Source organism: Heteronotia binoei, chromosome 17, assembly GCF_032191835.1.
Source record: "Heteronotia binoei isolate CCM8104 ecotype False Entrance Well chromosome 17, APGP_CSIRO_Hbin_v1, whole genome shotgun sequence".
NCBI classification, from domain to species: Eukaryota; Metazoa; Chordata; class Lepidosauria; order Squamata; family Gekkonidae; genus Heteronotia; species Heteronotia binoei.
Window position 1 is genome coordinate 11,906,372 of NC_083239.1, and position 24,102 is coordinate 11,930,473.

A 24,102-nucleotide genomic window follows, 5' to 3' on the forward strand; every position below is an offset into this window, starting at 1 on the left:
TAAGAGTTAGTGAGGAAATCTCAAACAAAAGGGAAGAAAATGTTACCTGCTAGTGAAAGGCAACAATAGAGGGAGGGAGTTCCCGAGTTCTGATGCCATAACCAAGAAGGCCGTTTCTCTGGTCGCCCCCCTCTAGCCTCAGAAGGCACAGGCAGTCAAAGCAGGGCCTTGGAAGATGACTGTAGTGGTCAGTTAGCCTTATACGGAAATAAGTTGTCCTTCCAATATGCTGGCCTCAAGCTGTATAGGGCTTAAAAGGTAAATACCAACACCTTGGGTCCAGAAGCAAATTGGGAACCAGTGTGGATGGAACAAGACTGGAGTGATAACAGTCGCTATGATCCAGTAGGGTTGCCAAGTCCACTTGTCAGGCCTGCGGGAGGATTGGTGGGGAGCATTCTGGGAGTGGACGGGTACGCCTTGCAACACGCATGTACCACCCGGAAGTGACATAGGCATGCCAGTGATGAGAGACTGGGAGAGCCAGTTTGGTGTAGTGGTTAAGTGTGCGGACTCTTATCTGGGAGAACCGGGTTTGATTCCCCACTCCTCCACTTGCACCTGCTAGAATGGCCTTGGGTCAGCCATAGCTCTGGCAGAGGTTGTCCTTGAAAGGGCAGCTGCTGTGAGAGCCCTCTCCAGCCCCACCCACCTCACAGGGTGTCTGTTGTGGGGGAGGAAGGTAAAGGAGATTGTCAGCCGCTCTGAGACTCTTCGGAGTGGAGGGCGGGATATAAATCCAATATCTTCATCTACCTCACAGGGTGTCTGTTGTGGGGGGGGGGGAAGGTAAAGGAGATTGTGAGCTGCTCTGAGACTCTTGGGAGTGGAGGGCGGGATATAAATCCAATATTTTCTTCATCTTCTTCAGTGATGACACTCTGTTTTTTGGGGGGGAAATATGGTAAAATCGTCTTCATACCATAGAGCTTTGCCCAACAACCAGATAATTCACCCATGCACCTCCATCACTTTTGGGTGATGTCACTGTGTCACACATGACACTGCTGTTTGGGGGTGGGGGGTGGGAGGAAGTTCCTCCAGCTGGCCAGCTGGCTGCCAGTAGGCAGAAGCCCTCAAAAGCAGGTGATCGCCGCCCCCCGCTTGAGGAATGGTAACCCTACACGCCAGTCAGCATTCTGGCTGCAGCATTGTATACTAGCTATAGATTTTGGACATTCTTCAGGGGCCTCTCCACGTAGAACACATTGCAGTGGGCCAGAACTGGTGACTCACTGCCCAGATTCTGTCCCCACAGGTATTTCCATTTTAAAAGAATGTTTTGCTCCCAATGCTAAGCACAGCTACACCCTTCTATGCCTGTAGGCTTCAGTAGACTTTGGAGAGTATAATTCAGTTTAGAATTGCCGTGTTACAATCAGTTTAAAAGAAAGCCGGTACAAAACAACCAAGGCAGTGGATACTGTGAATCCAGTAGAGCCTTCCTCCAGCGCAAGGAGCCTCTTTCTCCCATGCAAGAGACTCCTTGGATCAGAGCAAGACTCCCCCTGTCAATGGAGACAATTTGTAGTATGAAATCCAAGAAAAGAAACTGCTTCTACAAAAGAGACAAATCACAAATGAACCGGAGTGATGTAGTCAAGAGTCAGACCAGACATCATATGGGAAATCTGTGCATTTTAAATCTTAAAAGCAAGTGAGGAGAGGAGGGTTGTCTGGAGTCCATTCTGTGGTGCTGCAGGAGGCTAAACTATCAGGATAGGGTTGTCAACTATGGGTTGGGAAGCTTGAAAAATTCCTGGAAATTTGGGGAGCAGCTCCTTGGGAGGATGAAGTTTAGGGAGGGAGCTCAATGGCGACATGATACCGTAGAGTTTAGCCTCCAAAGCTGTCATTTTCTCCAGGGGAACTGATATCAGTAGCTTGGAGATCGGTTATAATTCTGGATGAATTCCAGGCGCTACTTGGAGGTTGGTAACCTAAATTACCTTCTATCCAATGTCTTCCCGATGGAAAGTCTCCTGTTATTCCAACATATAGAGAAAAGTAAGCACTGTACTGATCCCGTCTTTCCCCCCTACTAGAGATGGTGGTAGAAGATTTCAGTGAGTGTAGGGTTGCCAGTCTCCAAGTGGGGCCTGGAGATCTCCTGGAATTATAGCTGATCTGCAGGCTACAAAGATCTGTTCCCCTGGAGAAAATGGCTGCTTTGGAGGGTGGACTCTATGGCATCACATCCCTCCTGAGCTCCCTCCCCTCCTCAAACTCTACCCTCCTCAGGCTCCACTTAAAATACCAGGAATTTCCCAACCTAGAGTTGGCAACCCCAAGTGAAGGTGATGGTTAACCTTTTCATCCCCCAGCGCCACAACCTTGGGGTTTCTCCCCATAGGGCCCCCACCTGCCCGTGGCTATTTAAGGTTTTTAAGTTACCAAGTTTTCTGGTACAGGTTTTCGCTCCAGTTAAATGCATTGGTTTTCTGCTTTGTCCATGAGTTTTTCCTAACCATTTTTGCAGAGGTCTGAAAAAAAAAATAGAGGAGAAACTTAAAATGGAAAAAAGATGCCAGAAAGGATGCAGTTAAGAAGCCAAACAAAAACCAGGAGCAGAAAAGCCCCATGCCAGGAAACATCATCTTTGCTCTTCCCATTATGTGTCTTTCAGTCCTGAGTCATCTACCTTGCTGATGGCACCAGCCCTTCATTACCATTTCGCTGAAGTTAAGAGGCTAAGTACCTTCCCCCCACCCCGAAGACATTCCCTATTTTTGCAGGTTCTTATTACCGTCTTGCCAGCCACACCCATTATAAAAATACTATGGTTATATTTTAATATTCTAAACAGGATTTCTTCTGGGAAGGACCTTCTGGAGTTAATTACACTAACCCATGATTTACTCAGAACGACAATGTGTAACCTTTTGGCCAAGCCAAACAGGAAATGATCCATTCATAAGGCACCAGGGCTGGGATAATTTATGGCTATGGGCAAGAGAAAAATCATGGGAAGAAACTGAGGGCCCAGCTTTTCAGTCTGTTGGGTTGCCAATCTCCAGGTGGAGCTTTTAGATATCCAGGAATTACAGCTGATATCCAGAGTACAAAGATCAGTTCCCCTGGAGATAATGGCTGCTCTGGAGATTTGTATCTATGACATTTTACCTTGCTGAGCTCCCTCCCCTCCCCAAGCCCATCCCCCACAGATTCCAACCCCAAATCTCCACAAAATTCCCTATCTGAAGTTGGCAACCCTAACTCAGGCAAAACTGCTATTTGAAAAATAAAATAAAGTAACAGCAGGTGATCTGCCTTAGGGCTGCTGGCTCAGGACCTAAAATTAAAAGAATAGTTAAAATGCCATCTCACAAGAAGGATAGAATGGTTGTTAGTCAGAGCAACCTAAAAATAGGGTTGCCAACTGCAGGCTAGGAAATTCCTGGAGATTTGGGGGAGGAACTTGGGGTGGGATCTCAGCAGGGATGTGGTACCATACAGTCCCTAAGCATCAATTTGTTTTTCTCGCCCCAGGTCAGAAAAAAATTGGGCCACTGGGGAAGCTGCTACAGTGGCTGTTGCTAGGCAACCAAGCTTGGTTCTGTCAGTAATGGGAGAGGCCTCAGCTGAATATAATGCCATAGAGTCCACCCTCCAAAGCAGTTATTTTCTCCGGGGGGGGGGAGAGATCTGTTGTCTGAAGTTCAGTTGTGATACCAGGAGATCTCTCTAGATGCTAACCTCTGTCCCCCAGTGCTTATGATTCTCCATCACATATCTATTTAACCCATGAAAACACATACTGAGATAAATGCTGTTAATCTTTTCATTGATATTAGACTTTTTATTTGCTGTGACATACTATCCCTTAGTAGTCATTACTGGATTGTGGCCACTAGCTTTTAGTACAAAACAAGAGGCTACAATCCCAAAAGCGCTTCATTGGGAATAAGTGCCATGGAATAAAATGGGGCATTATTCTGAGCAGATCTGCTTAGTTTGCTCCTAGACTGTCCAGGGGCTGCACACTATCAGCTTTTATGCTATTGTTGCTGTTCACAACTGGATTGGATTTGTCCACACAGGAAAATCCAGATACAAGTGATTACTATAATGCAACGATATAATACCAGTGTTGTGTAGATACAAGCCAATTGGGCTGTTTCAACACTCAGGGTTGATTCTGATTTTATGAGCATTGAATCCGCCTGCAGAAAACTCCTGTTCAAAAGCACTCTTGTAAAGTGAGGAGCAACTCCGGGGTTAGGGTTGCCAATCCCCAGGTGTGGGCAGGGGATCCCCTGGTTTGGAGGCCCTCCCCCCGCTTCAGGATCATCAGAAAGTGGGGGGAGGGGAGGGAAATGTCTGCTGGGAACTCTGTTATTCCCTATGGAGATTTATTCCCATAGAAAATCATGGAGAATTGATCTGCGGGTATCTGGGGCTCTGGGTGGCCCCCTGTTTTTTGAGGTAGAGGCACGATATTTTCATTACAGCATCTAGTGCCTCTCCCCAAAATATCCCCCAAGTTTCAAAATGATTAGACCAGGGGGCCCAATTCTATGAGCCCCAAAAGAAGGTGCCCCTATCCTTCATTATTTCCTATGGAAGGAAGGCATTGAAAAGGTGTGCCGTCCCTTGAAATGTGATGGCCAGAACTCCCTTTGGAGTTCAATTATGCTTGTCACAGCCTTGATCTTGGCTCCACCCCTAATGTCTCCTGGCTCCACCCCCAAAGTCCCCAGATATTTCTTAAATTGGATTTGGCAACCCTATCCAGGGTGAAACCGCTTCCAGTGCCAATTCAAGAAAATGAGCATAAACAACTTAAGATGATGCAAAGCAAGACAGAAGTGACTGCGGTATGCAATGCAGATGAGCATTTTAAATGTGCATTGAGAGATGTCAAGTGTAGAAACAGCCCAAGTCAGCTAGTGAGGATTCCATTGGTAGCCAGCTGGGTCTTGAAATTTAATTCAGAGTAAATGCATCCACACACACTTCACAAATTACACTTGAACCATGTACTGCCATAATTCCAGTTTGGTGATCTGATATCAAATGCCATTGTATTAAGACAGTCAACTTCTGATTGTTTGTTAAAATGAACACCAGAAATTTTTTCTGCAGAAACCTCATTTCCATTCACAGGTCTCCTTGGATGCCTGCAAGGGGAGCCAGAACATAGGCGCCAAGTCTGTGTTCTCATCCAAAACAAGACGGGAGTTGCCAGTCAGTAGCAAGGACAGAGTTCCTTCTCCTTGTGAGTAATCTTCACCCTCTTTCTTTTTATAGCTCCCAAAAGTACATCAGAAAGCAAAAGCATAATGTGATAAAGGAGTTTCCTCTCTTTTCTCCAACCAAAGTGAGGGAGGTGGTCTCTGCCAGGGTAAGAGTTATCCCACCCCTCTCTCTCTATATAATCTCCTTTACCTTCCTCCCCCACAACAAACACCCTGTGAGGTGGGGTGGGGCTGGAGAGGGCTCTCACAGCAGCTGCCCTTTCAAGGACAACCTCTGCCAGAGCTATGGCTGACCCAAGGCCATGCTAGCAGGTGCAAGTGGAGGCGTGGGGAATCAAACCTGGTTCTCCCAGATAGAGTCCGCACACTTAACCACTACACCAAACTGGACTTTGGGGGTGGAGCCAGGAGACTTTGGGGGTGCAGCTAGGAGACATTGGAGTGGAGCTAGGAGCGAGGGTGTGGCAAGCATAATTGAACTCCAAAGGAAGTTCTGCCCATCACATTTAAAGGGACCGCATACCTTTTAAAATGCCTTCCTTCCATAGGAAATAATGGATAGAGGCACCTTCTTTTGGGGCTCATAGAATTGGACCATCTGGTCCAATCTTTTTGAAACTTGGGGGGCATTTTGGGAGAGGCACTGGATGGTATGCTGAGAATTTGGTGCTTCTACCTCAAACAACAGCTCCCCCCCAGAGCCTCAGATACCTGCGGTTGAATTCTCCATGATTTTCTGTGGGAATAACAGATTTCCCAGCAGACATTTCTCTCACTTCCCCCCTCTTTCTGATGACACTGAAGTGGTGGGGGAGGGGCCTCCAAACCGGGGAATCCCCTGCCCCCACCTGGGGATTGGGAACCCTATTGGTTCTGCCCTCAGCAGCCATTTTGTTGTAGTACAACAACCTGTTTTTAAATACCATGATGTGCACAGTTTCAACAAAGTTGGGGATATCTGTTCAAGGTATCCACTATACACTAGTTTATCACCAGAGGGCAATTGCTGCACAAAAACTTGGATAGGCCAATTTGGTGACAGTTTCCATATCTGTTTTAAATGCAGGTCATTACCAAATTAAAGACTCTTTTGTCCGGCAGTCACCTGCAGTACTGGTGTCCTGGCTTCAAGTCTAGAACTACTCGTGAAACAAAAACAGAGTTCCTGAGCCCAGGACCTGCAGCCTATCAGCAGAGGGGAGCCCCATCCCAGTACAGCGGAAGTTGCTTGCATGTGAGTTCTGATCCGCATTACTGACATGAGTGGAAAAATATCTGGTCCAGATGTGTTCTAAAAGGTGGGGTGCTCTCATCTGGAGATATTAAAAATAACAGTGGAAGGAACGGTTTTAACTTATTTAGAAGTTTCTTGGGGCAAAGACTTACGGTATTTTGTTGCGTCACTCTAGACCAGAGCACCATGTACATTGAAGGTCCCCCACAGAGCATTACGCGTTACAGACCTACATTTACCGGTGATCTTGGCCTGAAGGAAGTAGGGTTGCCAAGTCCAATTCAAGAAATATCTGGGGACTTTGGGGGTGGAGCCAGGAGACATTGCGGGGCGGAGCCAGGAGCAAGGGTGTGAAAAGCATAATTGAACTCCAAGGGAGTTCTGGCCATCACATTTAAAGGGACAGCACACCTTTTAGAATGCCTTCCTTCCATAGAAAATAATGAAGCATAGGGGCACCTTCTTTTGGGGCTCATAGAATTGGACCCCCTGGTCCAATCCTTTTGAAACTTGGGAAGTATTTTGGGGAGAGGCACTAGATGCTATACAGAAAATTTGGCACCTCTACCTCAAAAAACAGCCCCCCCAGAGCCCCTGACACCCGCGGATCAATTCCCCATCATTCCCTATGGGAATTGTTCCTGGAGGTGCATAATGGCTGTGGGGGTGGAGCTTCCCCCGCTGGCCAGCTGGCTGGGGGAGGGGGGAAGCCTGTAAAACCAGGGGATCCCCCGCTGGGACCTGGGGATTGGGAAGCCTAGAAGGAAGTCCACTTAGCCCTTTTCAGAAGACCTGATGGAACAGTCTCCCAAGCAAGTTCTGGGCCCTGTGGGACTTAATGCAGTTCTGCAGGGTCTGTAAAGCAGAAATGTTTGGCTGAGCTAGGGTTGCCAATCCCCAGGTGGGGGCAGGGGATCTCCCGGTTTGGAGGCCCTCCCCCTGCTTTAGGGTCGTCAGAAAGCGGGGGGAGGGGAGGGAAATCTCTGCTGGGAACTCTGTTATTCCCTATGGAGATTTATTCCCATAGAAAATCATGGAGAATTGATCCGCGGGTATCTGGGGCTCTGGGGGGGCTGTTTTTTGGGGTAGAGGCGCCAAATTTTCAGTATAGCATCTAGTGCCTCTCCCCAAAATAACCCCCAAGTTTCAAAAAGATTGGACCAGGGGGGGTCCAATTCTATGAGCCCCAAAAGAAGGTGCCCCTATCCTTCATTATTTCCTATGGAAGGAATTGAAAAGGTGTGCCGTCCCTTTAAATGTAATGGCCAGAACTCCCTTTGGAGTTCAATTATGCTTATCACAGCCTTGATCTTGGCTCCACCCCCAAAGTCTCCTGGCTCCACCCCCAAAGTCCCCAGATATTTCTTAAATTGGGCTTGGCAACCCTAGGCTGAGCCTATGGTTGAGGTGGCAGGAATTTGAACTGTATTGGCCTTTCCCTGATCTGCATTGGTTCCATTTGGCACTGTTTTTGTCTGCTTGCCTCTCATCCCAGCTTTAGTTACCTCTACCTGTACCCGTATAGGAAACCTGGAAGTTAGGGTTGCCAGACCACCGGTTGGGGCAGGGGATCCTCTGATTTGGGGGGCTCTAATCTGTTGGCAGCCAGGTAGCCCCTCCCACAATGACACTGTCGGCGTGTTGATGTCACGTGGAAGTGATGTCATAACACTTGGCATGTCACTTGATTACACTCGAGCATTTTGGTCAAAACGATAGAGTTTTGACCAAAATACTAGAGGGTCACTGCTCAACATGCCCTGTGTGATGACATCATCCCCACTCCCAGAAGGCTCCCTCCCACCCCCCACAGGCCAGGTAATAGGGTTGCCAAGTCCAATTTAAGAAATATCTGGGGACTTTGGGGGTGGCGTCAGGATACTTTGAGGGTGGAGCCAGGAGACATTAGGGGTAGGGCCAAGATCAAGGCTGTGACAAGCATAATAGAACTCCAAAGGGAGTTCTGGCCATCACATTTAAAGGGACGGCACACCTTTTCAATGCATTCCTTCCATAGGAAATAATGAAGGATAGGGGCACCTTCTTTTGGGGCTCATAGAATTGGACCCCCTGGTCCAATCGTTTTGAAACTTGGGGGATATTTTTGGGAGAGGCACTAGATGCTGCACTGAAAATTTGGTGCCTCAACCTCAAAAAACAGCCCCCCCCCCCCGAGCCCCAGATACCCGCGGATCAATTCTCCATTATTTTCTATGAGAATAAATCTCCATGGGGAATAATAGAGTTCCCAGCAGACATCTCCCTTCCCTCCCCCTGCTTTCTGATGACCCTGAAGCGGGGGGAGGGCCTCCAAACCGGGGGATCCCTGCCCCCCACCTGGGGATTGGCAACCCTACCAGGTAACTAGACCTGGCTACTCTGCCAGTAGTAGATATATTATCAGTGCTATCAATAGTGAACGACTAGCATAGTGTAAATTGTGATATGGTACTTTAAAATTATTATGTTTTTATTGGTTGATATTATGCTGTGTTTATGCTGTTGCAACCTGCCCTAAGCCTGATTGCAGGGTAGAGCAGGCTAGAAGCTAAATAAAATAATAAAATAAAGGCAGAGCCTTGGTGGTATGGGGTTCAGAGAGTCAGACTAAGATCTGGCAGTCCTGGGTTCTGCTGTGGAAGGCTCACTGGGTGATGTTAGGGAAGTCACTCTCAGCCTATCCAACCTCCCAGGGTTGCTGTGAGGATAAATGGAGGGAAGAATGATGTAAACCGCTTTGGCTCTCTGTTGGGGAGAAAAGTAGGCTATAAATAAATAAACTTTACAAGTAAATAATAAAAAAAAACACAGTATTACAAGGCACTCTAGGGCAATCTAGTTCTGGGTTTGTGGGAAGAGCAGGAAACATGACTTTGGGAACATAATTAATTAATTATGGTTAGTTTCACTTTCAAAGAAGACAGAAAACAATGAGACCAAAGAAAGCTATCTTGGAACTGCTGTCGCATATGACCTGAACAGGAACTAAAAATGTCATTATTCTGTGTGGGAGAGGACGAGAGGATTCACTTTGTCTCTGCACCCCTATGGCAACAGTCCCCAACCTTTTTGAGCCTCTGGGCACCTTTAGAATCCTGGACTCAGCATGGTGGTTGTAGTCATAAAATGGCTGCTACAAAATGGATATAGCAGGAGGCAAAGCTGACCTTCAGTCACATAGTGAAGATCCTTGTACTATGGTGGCAGTGGCTGCCAGACTAATGTTTTAAAAAAATCTGTACAGCCAATCAAATCCCCAGTGGTCAATCAGAAGCCTTGCTGAGCAAAAGCCCCCCCACCCAGCCCACTCACTTTTTAAAAACAAGGATTGCCCAGACCCTTGGCTTTCTCTAGCAGAGGGTGGGAGGGAGCTTTCAAGGAGTGGGAAGGTGAGGCCACATCACTTTGTGAGGATGTTATGGTGACACTCTGGTATTTTGGGTCAGAGTACCAGAGTATTGCCATTCAGCGTCCCTGATGTGATAAAGTCACGTCTGTGTGATGTTATTGCATTGAGGACATCACACTTGGTTGTGGCTGTTGAGTGTGGGGCTTCCCCTCCAGGCAGGAGCCTGCAAAACCAGGGGATCCCCTATTCCCACCTGGGGCTGCCCAACCCTACCCTTGGTGGGCACCAGGAAAGGTGCTCTCTGGTGAAAGCCTTAGAGGCCTTTCAGTTCAGTTCAGTGGAAGAATATCAGTAAGGGCTGGGTTCAGATTCTCCCCCTCTCTGCCCTGATTTCTTTCTGAACTCAGATGTGTAGGTCTGATGGTGGTTGCTCAGTAATGAGAGAAAGGCACTCTGCCCATTTTGGAGACACTTTCTATTATAACTTCATATATATTTATCAACCTCCATGTGATGCTTGGAGAATTCCCAGAGTTACAGCTACCTCAGACTGCACAGATAAGTTTCCCTGTCCATAGCTGAGCTGCAATATGGGAGCAGAAGGTAAAAAATGGGAGTGGAAGGTAAAAAAAGATTAGGAAGCCAGACCTGCAGGAGTCTCAGCTGCATTATGGCAAGTAAGAAGGTGAAGATCTACTTTCATTCTGCAAGGAGTCTCACTTCCGTGGCCATGCACACATGCACACACACTCACTTCCCTGGTCACAAACCCCCCACCCCACCCCCAGGTCTAATAAATCTATCAATCATTAGATTCAGGTGGGTAGCCGTGTTGGTCTGAAGCAGCAGAACTTTGTTTTATCAGTCAGTTACTCAACCAAGCCATTTTTATGGCAACCGGTCCTGTAAACAGCCATGTTGGTTTGCTTGAGATAAGATTAAGATCTAACTCCCCTGCATTCCTGCCCCTGTACTCCTCATAGCTGGAGCCCTCTGCACGTGGTCAGGGGTATCTTTACTACATCTCATGCCTTTTTCTAAATGCAGGTCTTTGTCGAGGAAGAGGGAGGGAGAGCTGGCACCGGCTTAGCATGTAATAAACCAACATGACTTAGGGAAGATGTAAATCAAACCTGACGGGGCAAAGGAACATCCATCTGGGCTGGCAAAAAATACCAGCCCTATCAGCCTCATGGAGGCCGATCCAACTACCATTTATGTCAAGGTGATTAATGCCTCTGGGGCCAGAGCAGCAGCTGGTGAAAAGCCATCAACTCCAACAGGGAGTCAAGACCAGTTTGCTCCAGATGAGCATCAGTCCCATGGATTTCAATGTGTCGCTTCTGGTTCATTCTCACCAAAGCCCCAGCTGCAGCTCTCAGCCAGAACAGGACTAGACTGGTCAGAAAAGACTCAGCCCGTTGTCAGTCTTCCCTATTGACTTGGTTGGCTTTGGCGTTACAGGCATTGCAGCAGAGTTAACTTGGCTGTGCCAGCTTCAGTTTAGGACGAAAAAGTAAGAGAGACTGATCTGCAGTCGTTCGCCTTAGCAAACACAAAAGGTGACGGAGGCAGAGCTGAATTTAAGCAGAAGCACTAAGTAAGCTACAATTTAGGGCCTCAAGTAATGAGGGCCTCTCAGAATGCAAAACAAAACCCTAAATCACTATGTTTGGTAATGGTATGGAGCCCCTTGAATTTGTTAGAGTTTAGGACCTCAGCATGTCCTAAAGAGGCTGCTACCACCACCGCAAAGGGTACACACTTCATGCTCCACAATAGCATATGTGCTGCCTATTATAGTGGTGTGTACCCTGTGCTCCTAGGAAGACGAAAACTAGATTTTGATACCTTCTTTTCTCTACCTTTGAGGAGTCTCAAAGTGGCTTACAATCACCTTCTCTTCTTTTCCCCACAACAAGTACCTTGTGAGGTAAGTGGGGCTGAGGAAATACTAAGAGAGCTGTGCCTGGCCTAAGGTCCCCTAGGTCTTTCACGCAGAGGAGGAGTGGGGAATCAAACCAGGTTCTCCTGATTAAAGTCTGCTGCTCTTAACCACTACACCACACTGGCTCTGGGGATCCTTGGAAGCTTACCAAGGGAATCCTCAATATAATGCAATTTATTACAGTGCATTCTACGCCGCACGTTCTGTTTACTGAGGGCTCAGCAAGACTATCCTGCACCCCACACAAAATTGAGAATGTACCACATAACTTTCTGTAGAATCCAGCAACAAGTAGATAAAGTGTGGGACTGTAGCACCCATGCTTTAGAAGTGGAAAAGCAAATTCCTGGCTGATAGGTTTATTGAGAGCTAAAAGGAATTATTTGGGGTATTTTAGCTAAAAGGAGTTCTTGTCCAGAGGCCACTTGTGTGGTGCAACATGAGGGGGGAGCCTTTGCCACCCTGCTTGTGGATCTTCCAGGGCACTGGGTTGGCCACTATGGGAAATGGGATGCTGGACTAGATGGACCGTTGGTCTGACGCAAGGCACTTCCCTTTGCGAAGTAGAAAGGTTCTGTAGCAGATGCATGGGACTTGCTTGGCGTACAAAGCAAACTGGACATCATTTATGTAAGATAGTCCCCACCTCACGCCTGTATTACTTCAAACTAATCATTTTCACAATTATTCCAAGAGAGAATCTGTGAAGCCATAATTTCTGTGGTAAACCCATAGTAGAAATGTATTCAGTGCCACTTTTAAGCGGTAGGCTTAGTGAGGAATCTGCTGTTCTAGCTTAGAGTGGAAACCAGCTTTGGACAGCCCCAAGTAACCAAAGGGTGACTGAATTGTGAAGCGGCTCTGTGGAAAAATGCCATTTTAGGCTATGGTTATCTGGGAGTTGGCAGGAAGAGGCCTTCAAACTGGAGTGGGGCCTAGTTCCTTCCTCCTTCCCCCTCCCCTCCTGTCTGGAAGCAGCACTTCTGAGGAGGCCTCCTAGAGACAGGAAGTCTTTCAGGCTGGTCTCCCAGAAAGCTGCAGGAGGGTAAACCAGTTCCTGGGTGGGAACTGGGTTGGATATTAGAGATTTTTGGCAGGAAACCTAGAGTTTGAATATGGTCTTGGAAGACAGTAAAAGCTGGGCAGTCAGTGGAGCTCAGTCTCAGAGTTGGAGTCTGGATTGCAACAGTTCAAGTGAGGTGCCTGCCCTGCAGGTCATCTAGTGAGGGCAAGTAGTGTAATAGGGAGAGAAGGAGCGTTGTTTTCTTCCTACTATGATTTGTTTCTTCTGTTCACTTTTTAAAAGAAGGTCTCCCAAAGAAGGACTTTGGTCTCTGTGTTAACCAGATGCCGGGATGGCAGAGGACCTTGAGACCTCAGAACTGGCAAAGGGGATTGGGAGTCCTTTTCCTCTCAGTCAGGAACCCCTAAATTGAGCAGGTGGTGGCAGTGTGCCCAAGTGGCAGGAGAAAGATTAGCTCCCTCCAGGAGTTGGCAACCCAAAAGGGAGTTGATGAGACTTGGTCTGAAGGCCAAATCGGGCTGGTTCCGTCACAGGCTCTCATCTTTTCTTGGAGCTGTGCACAGCATTGATTGGCTCATGTGCCTGTCAGTGAAAGGAGAAGCTGCTGGCTCTCCTTGCTCCTCCAATAGACAAGGCAGAAGTGAGGAGGAAGAGGGCCAGGACTGCCCTGCCCCTACCCCCAACAGAGGCTTCCCGCTGGCCACCCATTGATGCCTGGGAGGGGACAACAGGGCTGGTTGGTCCTCTTCCATCATTGCTGCCTTAGGCAATCACTTAGGGCTACCTAGTAGACCCCTGATCAGGAAGCCACTTCCCTTTCCCTTGTCAAAGCATATTCCAGCTTGTTGAATAAATGGACAAAATAAAATGTAGAACAAAAAGTGGAACAGATACACATCCTAGAAATTTAGGCTTAGTCTTTGTGAACTGAGGGCGTGTCTGGTTGAAAACATGTCTCAAAACTCTGCAATGCACAGGGGGACTCTTTCAGCAGACAACTCAATGTGGAAAGTGGCCTGAATGTAGAAAACCTGAAATCTACAGTTCTGTTCTAACAGAGATCAGTGAGCTGCCTTCCAACAGTGCTGGTTTCTTTGGTGATCAAGATGGAAGCAGAATGATAAGCGCTCTCAGGAGGTAAACACTCTGGGAGCCAGTTCATGTGTTATGAAGTCCACATGGTAGACATATGATCTGTCAATAGATGTAGTTGGGGAGGTCAGTGCTGGGAACTTAATCCCGCGGGGCATGGGGCCCCAATTCAGATCGGGACCATGGTATATGCAAGATGGGGATTTAAGCATTCACTAATGCACCCTTTTCCTGGACAGGGAAATGGCATGGGCCAGATTACTTAAGCCCCCTTTTCCCAAGTGCCACAATCCTGATCTGAACTGGGCTGTGTGTACATGAGAATTAAGTTCTGAGTACAGCGTTCCAGGTATGTGTCTGATTGACAGGACTTTTTGTTGTCTTGTGGGGACATAAGATCTTTGTCATGTGTGAATTAGAGGTCATCACTCAGGAGTTTCCTGGTGAGTTTCAGGCACAGTGGTTTGAGCACCAATCTTTATCCTTAATTTCTATCCAGAGTTGATAGTTTGTGTTTGGTCTTCCAGATGCAACTGAATTGAGTGACCTATCAAAGGCATCCCCTCTTCTGATGTCAAAAGGCACTAGGGGACACTGCTATGGATATATCTACAACAACAGTTGCTTGCCTTCAATTATGCACCCAAGAGCACCCTACTACAATTTGACATGATGCTTCTCTGGGAATCTATTCTACATCTGCAATTTAACATGCGATCTACATCTGCAATTTAACATGCGATCATTGGTTTTAAAGCACACTCTGTTTAAAGTCTGTTCGAACAACATCTCTGTTTGCTTCTCCTAGGCGAAAGCACACCTTGAACTTCTCAGCCTCACCTGCCCCTCGTCCCAAACCACCCCCTTCTCCTGGACCTGGCCAGTATGAAATAGTAGACTTTGAAGGACCCAGCAAGCATTACATTTCCAGTGCTGTATTTGTCTCAAACACAGACCGTTGTTTCAGAGATAAATACCACCAAGAAATACCTGGCCCAGGTAAGAGTATAATTATTTTTAAAGTTTTTTTACAGCATTTACAAAAATTAGGTAGCACATTCCTTTGTTTAGCAATAATGATAGTTTACTATGAATCTGAGAGTGGACTGATGCAGATAGAGATCTATGGACCATCAGGGTGGGTTTTTTCCTTCCCCAAACACAAAGCAGTTCCAGGTGGCTGCCAGGACTGAAGGTTTTGGATGGCATTAAGAGAGTTGGGGCTGGCCCCAATCCAAATCACAATTATGTCCTCTTGCAATTAATTTTTTTCCCCAGATGAACAGAGATCTGTGACCTCTTTCACATCTGTTTTGGGCCCGTCTCACGAATTAAACCACTATTTTGAAAATTAATTTGGGGTGGGTTCCATGAGTACTCTGGGTGGGCAATACCTCCACGGCCCTTCTGAACAAGCACATTTTGGGGTTCAGTCCTCAGAGAGTTCTAACAGCTTCTTTTAAAATAAACCCGATATCTTCCATTTGAATAGAGGCTGTACCAAAAGCAAAGTGAATTAGCCAGAGGTGGGAATAAAAAAAAAAAAAAAAGGAAAGGAAAAAGGGGTTGGGGCATCACTAGAAAATGTGCTTTTCCACATTAGGAAGCTGATACTCACCTACAAGTTTATTCTTGCCAAATGACTCCAGCTGTGTTAGCTTCGGCCCAATTACATTTTTCATGAGAACATTTGCTCAGTAAGTCCCATTAGCATGTCACCAGGTAGGGAGAGCTTTTGACACACAAACAGGTTTGCCGTCGTTAGAGCAAAAAAACAACAAAAAAAAGCCACTTTTGGGAAAACAACAACATGACTTTTTGTGTTGCCATGGCAGCAAACTTATTTCACTCATTTCATTCACAATGAAGTAGAAAGGGTGGAGGGGGCGGCAGAGGAGAAGGAGGATGACAAGCAAGTGATTCTGAGGCCTTGTAATGCTTGACTTGCCCAGCCAGGAAGTGCTTTTAATAGCTAGCTTCACTTTCTGTCAGCTGTCCAAGGCTGCCTTCGTATTTATTTATTTTGGCTTTCTTTCTTTAAGCTGGAACCCGCCCTGTTCATCGAAGCACAGGGCAGGTGACAGGATGACAAAGGGACCGCACACCTTTTAAATGCCTTCCCTCCATTGGAAACGATGAAGGATAGGGGCACCTTCTTTTAGGGCTCACAGAATTGGACCCCCCGTCCCAATCTTTTTGAAACTTGGAGGGTGTTTTGAGGAGGTGCGCTGGATGCTATGCTGAAAATTTAGCGCCTCTACCTAAAAAAACCCCAGCCCCACCAGAGCCCCAGATACCCATGGATCAATTCTCCATTATACCCTATGGGAATTGGTCTCCATTGGGTATAATGGAGTGTCCATCAGACATTTCCCTCCCCCCCTGCATTCTGATGACCCTGAAGTGGGGGGGGGAGGGCCTTCAAACCGGGGGATCCCCTGCCCCCAACTGAGGAGTGGCAACCCTAACAGGAACCACTATTGGGCTTGTTCAGGAAACCCATACGTTGGATACATGGGTTTCCTCAAATAGTGCCCCTCCTGGATTGTTTTTGGTTGGGAAAAAGGCACAGGAGGGAAGGCTGAAGCTCCAGGTGAACCATAATCCCAATGTAGAGGTTTTTTTTTTTTTAACAACAACAACAACAAATTTTATTTGTATCCCGCCCTCCCCGCCGGAGCAGGCTCAGGGCGGCTAACAACATGGTTCAGAGTTAAATTATACAAGTAAATAAACTACATTAAACATTATCAGCATTTAGTTAAAATCTGGTTAAGCTTTAAAATTAAATTAGTTAATTTTTAAAAGTGCTAGTGCTATGTTACTTTTTCTGATGGCGGTTTCCTTCGCAATTTCCATTTTCATCAGGGAAGGCCAGTCTGAAGAGGAAGGTCTTGCAGGCCCTGCGGAACTGTTCTAGGTCCCGCAGGGCCCGCATTTCCTCTGGAAGTTGGTTCCATAGGCTCGGGGCTATAGAGGAGAAGGCCCGGTTACGGGTGCTTTGCAGCTTCACCTCTCTCGGTCCGGGGATAGTCAGCAGGTTTTTCCCGGCTGACCTCAGTGCTCTCTGGGGTTCATATGAGGAGAGACGGTCCCTAAGGTAGGCAGGTCCTCGGCCATATAGGGCTTTAAAGGTAATGACCAGCACTTTGTAACGAACCCGGTACGTAACTGGCAGTATGTAGAGTTGCAAAGCCATGCCTGGCAATTGACAGGAGTTTTGGGGGGCAGGGTCATTGGGGCACTGTCAGCAGTGGTTTATGTCACTTCCGGGGAAATGACAGCTTTTCCAACAACAGCTAAGGAGGACTGACATCATATGGACATATGAAGCTGCCTTATACTGAATCAGACCCTCGGTCCATCAAAGTCAGTATTGTCTTCTCAGACTGGCAGCGGCTCTCCAGGATCTCAAGCTGAGGTTTTTTCACACCTATTTGCCTGGACCCTTTTTTGGAGATGCTAGGGATTGAACCTGGGACCTTCTGCTTACCAAGCAGATGCTCTACCACTGAGCCACAGCCCCTCCCTGTGTCTCTCCAGGGTCTCAAGCTGAGGTTTTTCACACCTATTTGCCTGGACCCTTTTAGTTGGAGATGCCAGGGATTGAACCTGGGACCTTCTGCTTACCAAGCAGATGCTCTACCACTGAGCCACAGCCCCTCCCTGTGTCTCTCCAGGGTCTCAAGCTGAGGTTTTTCACAGCTATTTGCCTGGACCCTTTTAGTTGGAGATGCCAGGCATTGAACCTGGGACCTTCTGCTTACCAAGCAGATGCTCTACCACTGAGCCACCGTCCCTCCCCTGACTGGCAGCAGCTCTCCAGGGTCTCAAGCTGAGGTTTTTCACACCTATTTGCCTGGACTCTTTTAGTTGGAGATGCCAGGCATTGAACCTGGGACCTTCTGCTTACCAAGCAGATGCTCTACCGCTGAGCCACCGTCCCTCCCCAAACTGTCCCTCCCCTTCTAGGTTTTCCCAGAAGTGACATCAGCATAGAATTTTCGTCAATTGCTAGGAAGACGGACATCACTCCTGTTTCATTTGCCCCCCTGGAAGTGATGTCTGTCACCTGTGGCGGTTTTCCTCCTCCCCTGGCCCATGAAGTGTCAACAGGCAATGGCCACTGGGGGCAGGAGATCTCCCACCTCCAGTAAGCATATGGCAACCACATCCTGCTGCTGTAAATATCTGTATAAATTATAGGAATAAAAAGTTTTATTATGCATTCTGTGTGAAATGCCTGGTTTTCCTAATTCTGGGCAGGTATTCCTGCATGTGTGAATGAGCAGTTTGACAAGGCGCTCAGAATGAATGAGTGTGACTGAAAATCACAACAGTCATGGCTAGGAGAACCAACCTCCAGGTGCAGCATGGGATTTTTCTTGAATTGCAAATGATATCCGGACTACAGAGATCAGTTCCTCTGGAGGAGATGGCATCTTTGAAGGGTATTTCCAGTAGAAACAAAGTCCTAGACTAGAAGTTCCCAACATGGGGCTCACGGATGCCATGGTGCCCACCAACACCTTTCCTGGTGCCTGCAAAGTGGGTGGTGTGCCAGGTGAGGCTTTTGTTCAGCAGGGCTTCTGGTTGACCATTGGAGATTTGATTGGTTGCGTAGATTTTTTTTAAAAAACACATTAGTCTGCAGCAGCTGCTACCACAGCATGAGGATCTTGGTTGTGTGACTAAAGGAAAGTTGTGGCAGCTATTTTGTGGCTGGCTTTGCCTCCTGATATAGCCATTTTGTGGCAGCCATTTTGTGGCTGGCTTTGCCTCCTGAAATAGCCATTTTGTGGCAGCCATTTTGTGGCTGGCTTTGCCTCCTGATATAGCCATTTTGTGGCTGGCTTTGCCTCCTGATATAGCCATTTTGTGGCTGGCTTTGCCTCCTGAAATAGCCATTTTGTGGCAGCCATTTTGTGGCTGGCTTTGCCTCCTGATATAGCCATTTTGTGGCAGCCATTTTGTGGCTGGCTTTGCCTCCTGAAATAGCCATTTTGTGGCAGCCATTTTGTGGCTGGCTTTGCCTCCTGATATAGCCATTTTGTGGCTGGCTTTGCCTCCTGATATAGCCATTTTGTGGCAGCCATTTTGTGGCTGGCTTTGCCTCCTGAAATAGCCATTTTGTGGCAGCCATTTTGTGGCTGGCTTTGCCTCCTGATATAGCCATTTTGTGGCAGCCATTTTGTGGCTGGCTTTGCCTCCTGATATAGCCATTTTGTGGCAGCCATTTTGTGGCAACACCCACTACGCTGAGTCAGAATTCTAAATAGAGCCGCCAATCCCCAGGTGGGGGCAGAGGATCCCCCATTTGGAGGCCCTCCCCCCACTTCAGGATCATCATAAAGTGGTGGGGGGGAGTTGTAAGCCAAAATGCCCTCAAAAGAGGTTTGGGAATTGACAGGTGGGCACCATTGGCTTAAAAAGGATCTAGAATCTATGTATACGGGACCACAGGTTATAAGGACTACCTTGAGCCCTTAGGGGATGGGAGGTACAGGGGCGGATAACAGTGGTCAGCTGGTACATGACCTCAGAAAAAGGGGTGGATCTGCAATGACCATAAGGGCTGGACTTATGAGGTAGCCAATAGCCAGTTTATTGGGGGCACCTGATTGGATGCCCCTACCTGACCAATGGGCTGCCTTGGCCTTGGTTACCTGATTGGACTTCCAGGTAACAATGGGACAAAGTGGGAGGCTCCAGGATGACCATTAAGGGAAAGAATGGGAGAAATGATTGGGGTGGGGGTGATTAAAACTATCAAACTTATCTAGAAAGGTGACAATAGATGGCCAAATTGCTACCTAAGGTAACACCCTGTCTGGACAAAGACACTTGGCTCTAGGTGAAGATGTTCTTCCTCCTCTTCATCCCTCTACTGGCACCAGTCTTTGTCTTGGGTTCCGTTGGACAAAGGCTTAGGCGGTCTGGCAGGATCCACGCCTGAGATAAGCTTGATGGCTTTATGCATAGGTGACATCTGTTGAGTACGTGAGCCTCCCGCTTCGCTGCTGTGGAGTCTGGCACTGCAGGAAAATAGCTGCTGGTGGTGTTAGCCTTCCAAGATGGAGTCTCTGGTCAAGGCTGGAAACCGCTTGCCTGGACAGTTCCTGGCGGTGCAACTTCTTCTGCTACAACGGCCAAGATGGGGATCGCACAGAGCGACTGGAAACCATCTGTTCTCCTGATTAGCACTCCTCGAGAGACACGGAGTGCTGCTGCAACGTTGTGGCTGTTAGTACTCATAAGTCCCTTCCAGTCTGGTAGACAAAACGCACGTTCTCCTGGCAGATGTGTGTGAATTGAGTCTCCAGGCACCCTGCAACGAAACGGGTGACTATGATGTTCTGGAATTAGGGGTATTTTTCTCACAGAGTGGAATGCCTGCTGCACACTCCATTATTTGCTATGAAGACCTATTCTCATAGGGAATTATGGAGAATAGATCGGGGGGGGGGGCTGTTTTTTGAGGTAGATGCACCAAATTTGCAGCATAGCATCCTGTGCCTTTCCTCAAAACACCCTCCAAGTTTCTCAATGCTTACCACAGTTTTGATGTGAATTGGGCACTGTACATGCAGGAACTGAGGAGAACCTATAATTCTTGGGTGAGGGTAACAAGAGTGTGGGGCTTCCCGATCCTACTGTATTCCCTAATGTGTGAATTGGAGTCAGAATTAAAGAAGGAAACAGACAGGATGCAGGATCAGTCAGAACAGGCAAGAGAGCAGGGGACTTGCGATAAGAACGTCCAAGAGTGTAAAGGAAAAAAATGGTTTCAGGCATGTGAGCTTGGAACACAGAAAGGTTTAATGTAGGGCCCTTGCCTAGGGAGCATGGTGTCTGGTGAATCTGAATGGAGTCTACTGAGGTGAAAACAAATTAAAGATTTAAATGAAGAAATTAAAGATGAGAGAGCAAGTGGAAGACAGGGAAAAGAGCAAATAAATCAATGTTTCCCTTACATCCCGTAGAAGTAATTGGAACCCCATGCAAATGGATTTTCAGCTGCCGATGATAATTTCCCAAACTATAAAACAGTGCACCTGCCAGCTGTTTCCCGACAGTGATCTAGGTTAGTAGCTGTATTTTTTCCCCCACCCAACATCACATCCTGAAGAGAGATAAACAGAAAATGCGCTTAAAGTTTATTCCAAAGAGCAGAGCCTGATGTAACTTTTCTAACTAGACCTGCTCCTCTAGGTATAATTTGAGATTTGCAACTTACATCCTAAGCATGAGCCAAAACTCTACCAAGTTCTGGTTCACACTCAAGAGACAGTTCACATGTTATAAAGTCCATGGAGAGCCAGTTTGGTGTAGTGGTGAAGTGTGCGGACTCTTATCTGGGAGAACCGGGTTTGATTCCCCCACTTCTCCACTTGCACCTGCTAGCATGGCCTTGGGTCAGCCATAGCTCTGGCAGAGGTTGTCCTTGAAAGGGCAGCTACTGGGAGAGCCCTCTTCAGCCCCACCCACCTCACAGGGTGTCTGTTGTGGGGGAGGAAGGTAAAGGAGATTGTGAGCTGCTCTGAGACTCTTCGGAGTGGAGGGCGGGATATAAATCCCATATCTTCATCTACCTCACAGGGTGTCTGTTGTGGGGGAGGAAGGTAAAGGAGATTGTGAGCCGCTCTGAGACTCTTCGGAATGGAGAGTATAAATCCAATATCTTCTTCTTCATCTTCATGTGATGGGCACGTGGGGTCAGATATTTGCCTGGAGTCCACCACTGGGAACTTAAGTCTCTTAAGTCTTCCAGTTCCTCACTGGGAACTTAAGCCCAACTAACATTGGAACCAAAGCACTCATGGAGATGTTGTTTAAGCTCCCCAGCCACCACTTTCCTGACCCACGGTGCCCCTATGTATAGGAAAGGGGGGGCGGGATAGACCTGCAACCTAGACATAAATTGAAAAAGCCGAAGGAGGTAGCTATAAATCTGTTGGTTAAAAATATATAATAAAATATGGGCAAAATGTGTTTTTTTAATAAATAAACAGCAGTATCACAAAATCATCCTACGGATGTGTCCGTGTAGGATAGCGGCAGGCAGGGCCGGTTCTTCCACTAGGCAAACTAGGCAATTGCCTAGGGGGCCAGTCTTCTGGGGGTGCCAAATCGGGTGCCTCCCCATGTGACTCGGTGACGTTATCAGTGCCAGAAGGTGTCAGACTGTCTATGAACATATGAAGCTGCCTTATACTGAATCAGACCCTCGGTCCATCAAAGTCAGTATTGTCTACTCAGACTGGCAGCGGCTCTCCAGGGTCTCAAGCTGAGGTTTTTCACACCTATTTGCCTGGACCCTTTTTTGGAGATGCCGGGGATTGAACCTGGGACCTTCTGCTTCCCAAGCAGATGCTCTACCACTGAGCCACCGTCCCGCCTACATATGAAGCTGCCTTATACTGAATCAGACCCTCGGTCCATCAAAGTCAGTATTGTCTACTCAGACTGGCAGCGGCTCTCCAGGGTCTCAGGCTGAGGTTTTTCACGCCTTTTTGCCTGGACCTTTTTTTGGAGATGCCGGGGATTGAACCTGGGACCTTCTGCTTCCCAAGCAGATGCTCTACCGCTGAGCCACCGTCCCTCCTACATATGAAGCTGCCTTATACTGAATCAGACCCTCGGTCCATCAAAGTCGGTATTGTCTACTCAGACTGGCAGCGGCTCTCCAGGGTCTCAGGCTGAGGTTTTTCACGCCTTTTTGCCTGGACCCTTTTTTGGGGATGCCAGGGATTGAACTGGGACCTTCTGCTTCCCAAGCAGATGCTCTACCACTGAGCCACCGTCCCTCCCATTAGGACTGTCTAGGACTGGCCCTGGTGGCAGGCCCGTAGCCAGGAAATAGGTAGTGGTTAGAGTGCTAGACTAGGATCTAGAACTAGGTTAAAATCCCCACACTGCCATGGAAGCTCCCTGGGTGACCTTGGGCCAGTTATTCTTTCTCAGCCTAACCTACGTCATAGGATTCTTGTGGGGATAAAATGGAGAAAACAATTTAAGGTGCTTTAGATCTCCCTATAGGGGATTGGGGGGGTAGGGCTGCCAGATCTAGGTTGGGAAACTCCTGGGGATTTGTGGATGAACCCTGGGGAGGACAGGGAACTCAGTGGGGCACAATGCCATACAACCCCCCCTCCAAAGCAGCCATTTTCTTCAGGAGAACTGATCTCTGTAATCTGGAGATGAGCTGTAATTCCAGGGGGTCCCCAGGCCTCACCTGGAGGCTGACATCCCTGAGGCATAAAGCAACAAGGCAACATATCCCTATGTCTAAACAAGTAGCAAAACAATATACATGTCTCTAAATAGCCTATATACAATATTCACAGGGAAAAAAATGATCCAAAATACAGATACTATGAAGAGTCTCATTGGATTGTGTCTAAGCTAATGTTCTTGTACAGGCTGATTTTCAGTAACCTGTAAAATACAACAGAGAAGACACTTCTGCTAGTTTTTAAGATACAAAGTTAATATCTTCTTTATTAATTGCTATTTTAAACATGGCAAAGGTGGCTCCAGCAAGACGAAGAGGCTGCAAATTACAGCAGGGGAGCATTTCACCTACAGTCTGACACCCTTTCAAAAGCAGCCCTTGGGGGCCAAGGGAAGGGCTGCCACTCCACAGCAAAGCACCTGCTTTGAATGCAGAGAGAGCTGCTGACAGTGGGTCCTAGAGGGACTAAATTCCAGGAGCTCTGCTTATACGTCAGGTGATCTCTTTTCATCTGATCTTTGGTTTGGATCTGGGCATTGTGAGAGGGCCCCAGAGGGAGTCTTTGTCTGGGGCCCTGACTGCAGTGGCTCAGGGCGGTCCTGCACATGGAAGGACCCAGGTTCGTTCTCTGGTATCTGTAATTAAGGACTCCCAGACAGCAGGTGCTGAGAGAAGGTTTTCTGTGCCAGGACAGACCATGTTGAGCAAGTCATGCCAATGGACTGATTGGGCACGAGGCAGATTCATATTGATGCGCATGGCTGTTTTCAGGCAACAGTTCCGTTGTGCAGAAAGGGACAAGAACAGGACCTTCGAGTCCTCCTTTGGAATCCAAGGGAGACATATAAAACAAAAGCCTTCCGTGGGAAATATGTTTGCCTGATTCTTCAGAATGAAGAGCACCAGTGTCATCCAGGGGTTAGAAGGTCAGACTATGCCAGCAGGGGGTTGGCAGCTAGTAGGAGATCCACCTGTGGGGGGAGGGTCTTGCCAATCACATGATGACATTACTGTCTATATGG

The 24,102-nt window shown here is 47.6% G+C and overlaps 1 protein-coding gene and 1 non-coding gene across 2 annotated transcripts in view; one reads left to right on the forward strand and one right to left on the reverse strand.

Annotated features, from left to right (window-relative positions):
* The window catches only part of STPG1 (sperm tail PG-rich repeat containing 1), a 72,763-nt gene that overhangs the window by 43,315 nt on the left and 5,346 nt on the right, over positions 1–24,102 (forward strand). Inside the window, 5 exon segments of the mRNA XM_060258592.1 lie at positions 5,107–5,218; positions 6,265–6,323; positions 6,325–6,410; positions 7,237–7,260; positions 14,654–14,844. Of these exon segments, the coding sequence (XP_060114575.1) occupies positions 5,107–5,218; positions 6,265–6,323; positions 6,325–6,410; positions 7,237–7,260; positions 14,654–14,844 (472 nt within the window).
* On the reverse strand, positions 17,437–17,508 carry TRNAT-GGU (transfer RNA threonine (anticodon GGU)). The gene has a single exon. It is a non-coding gene; the product is annotated as a tRNA-Thr (tRNA).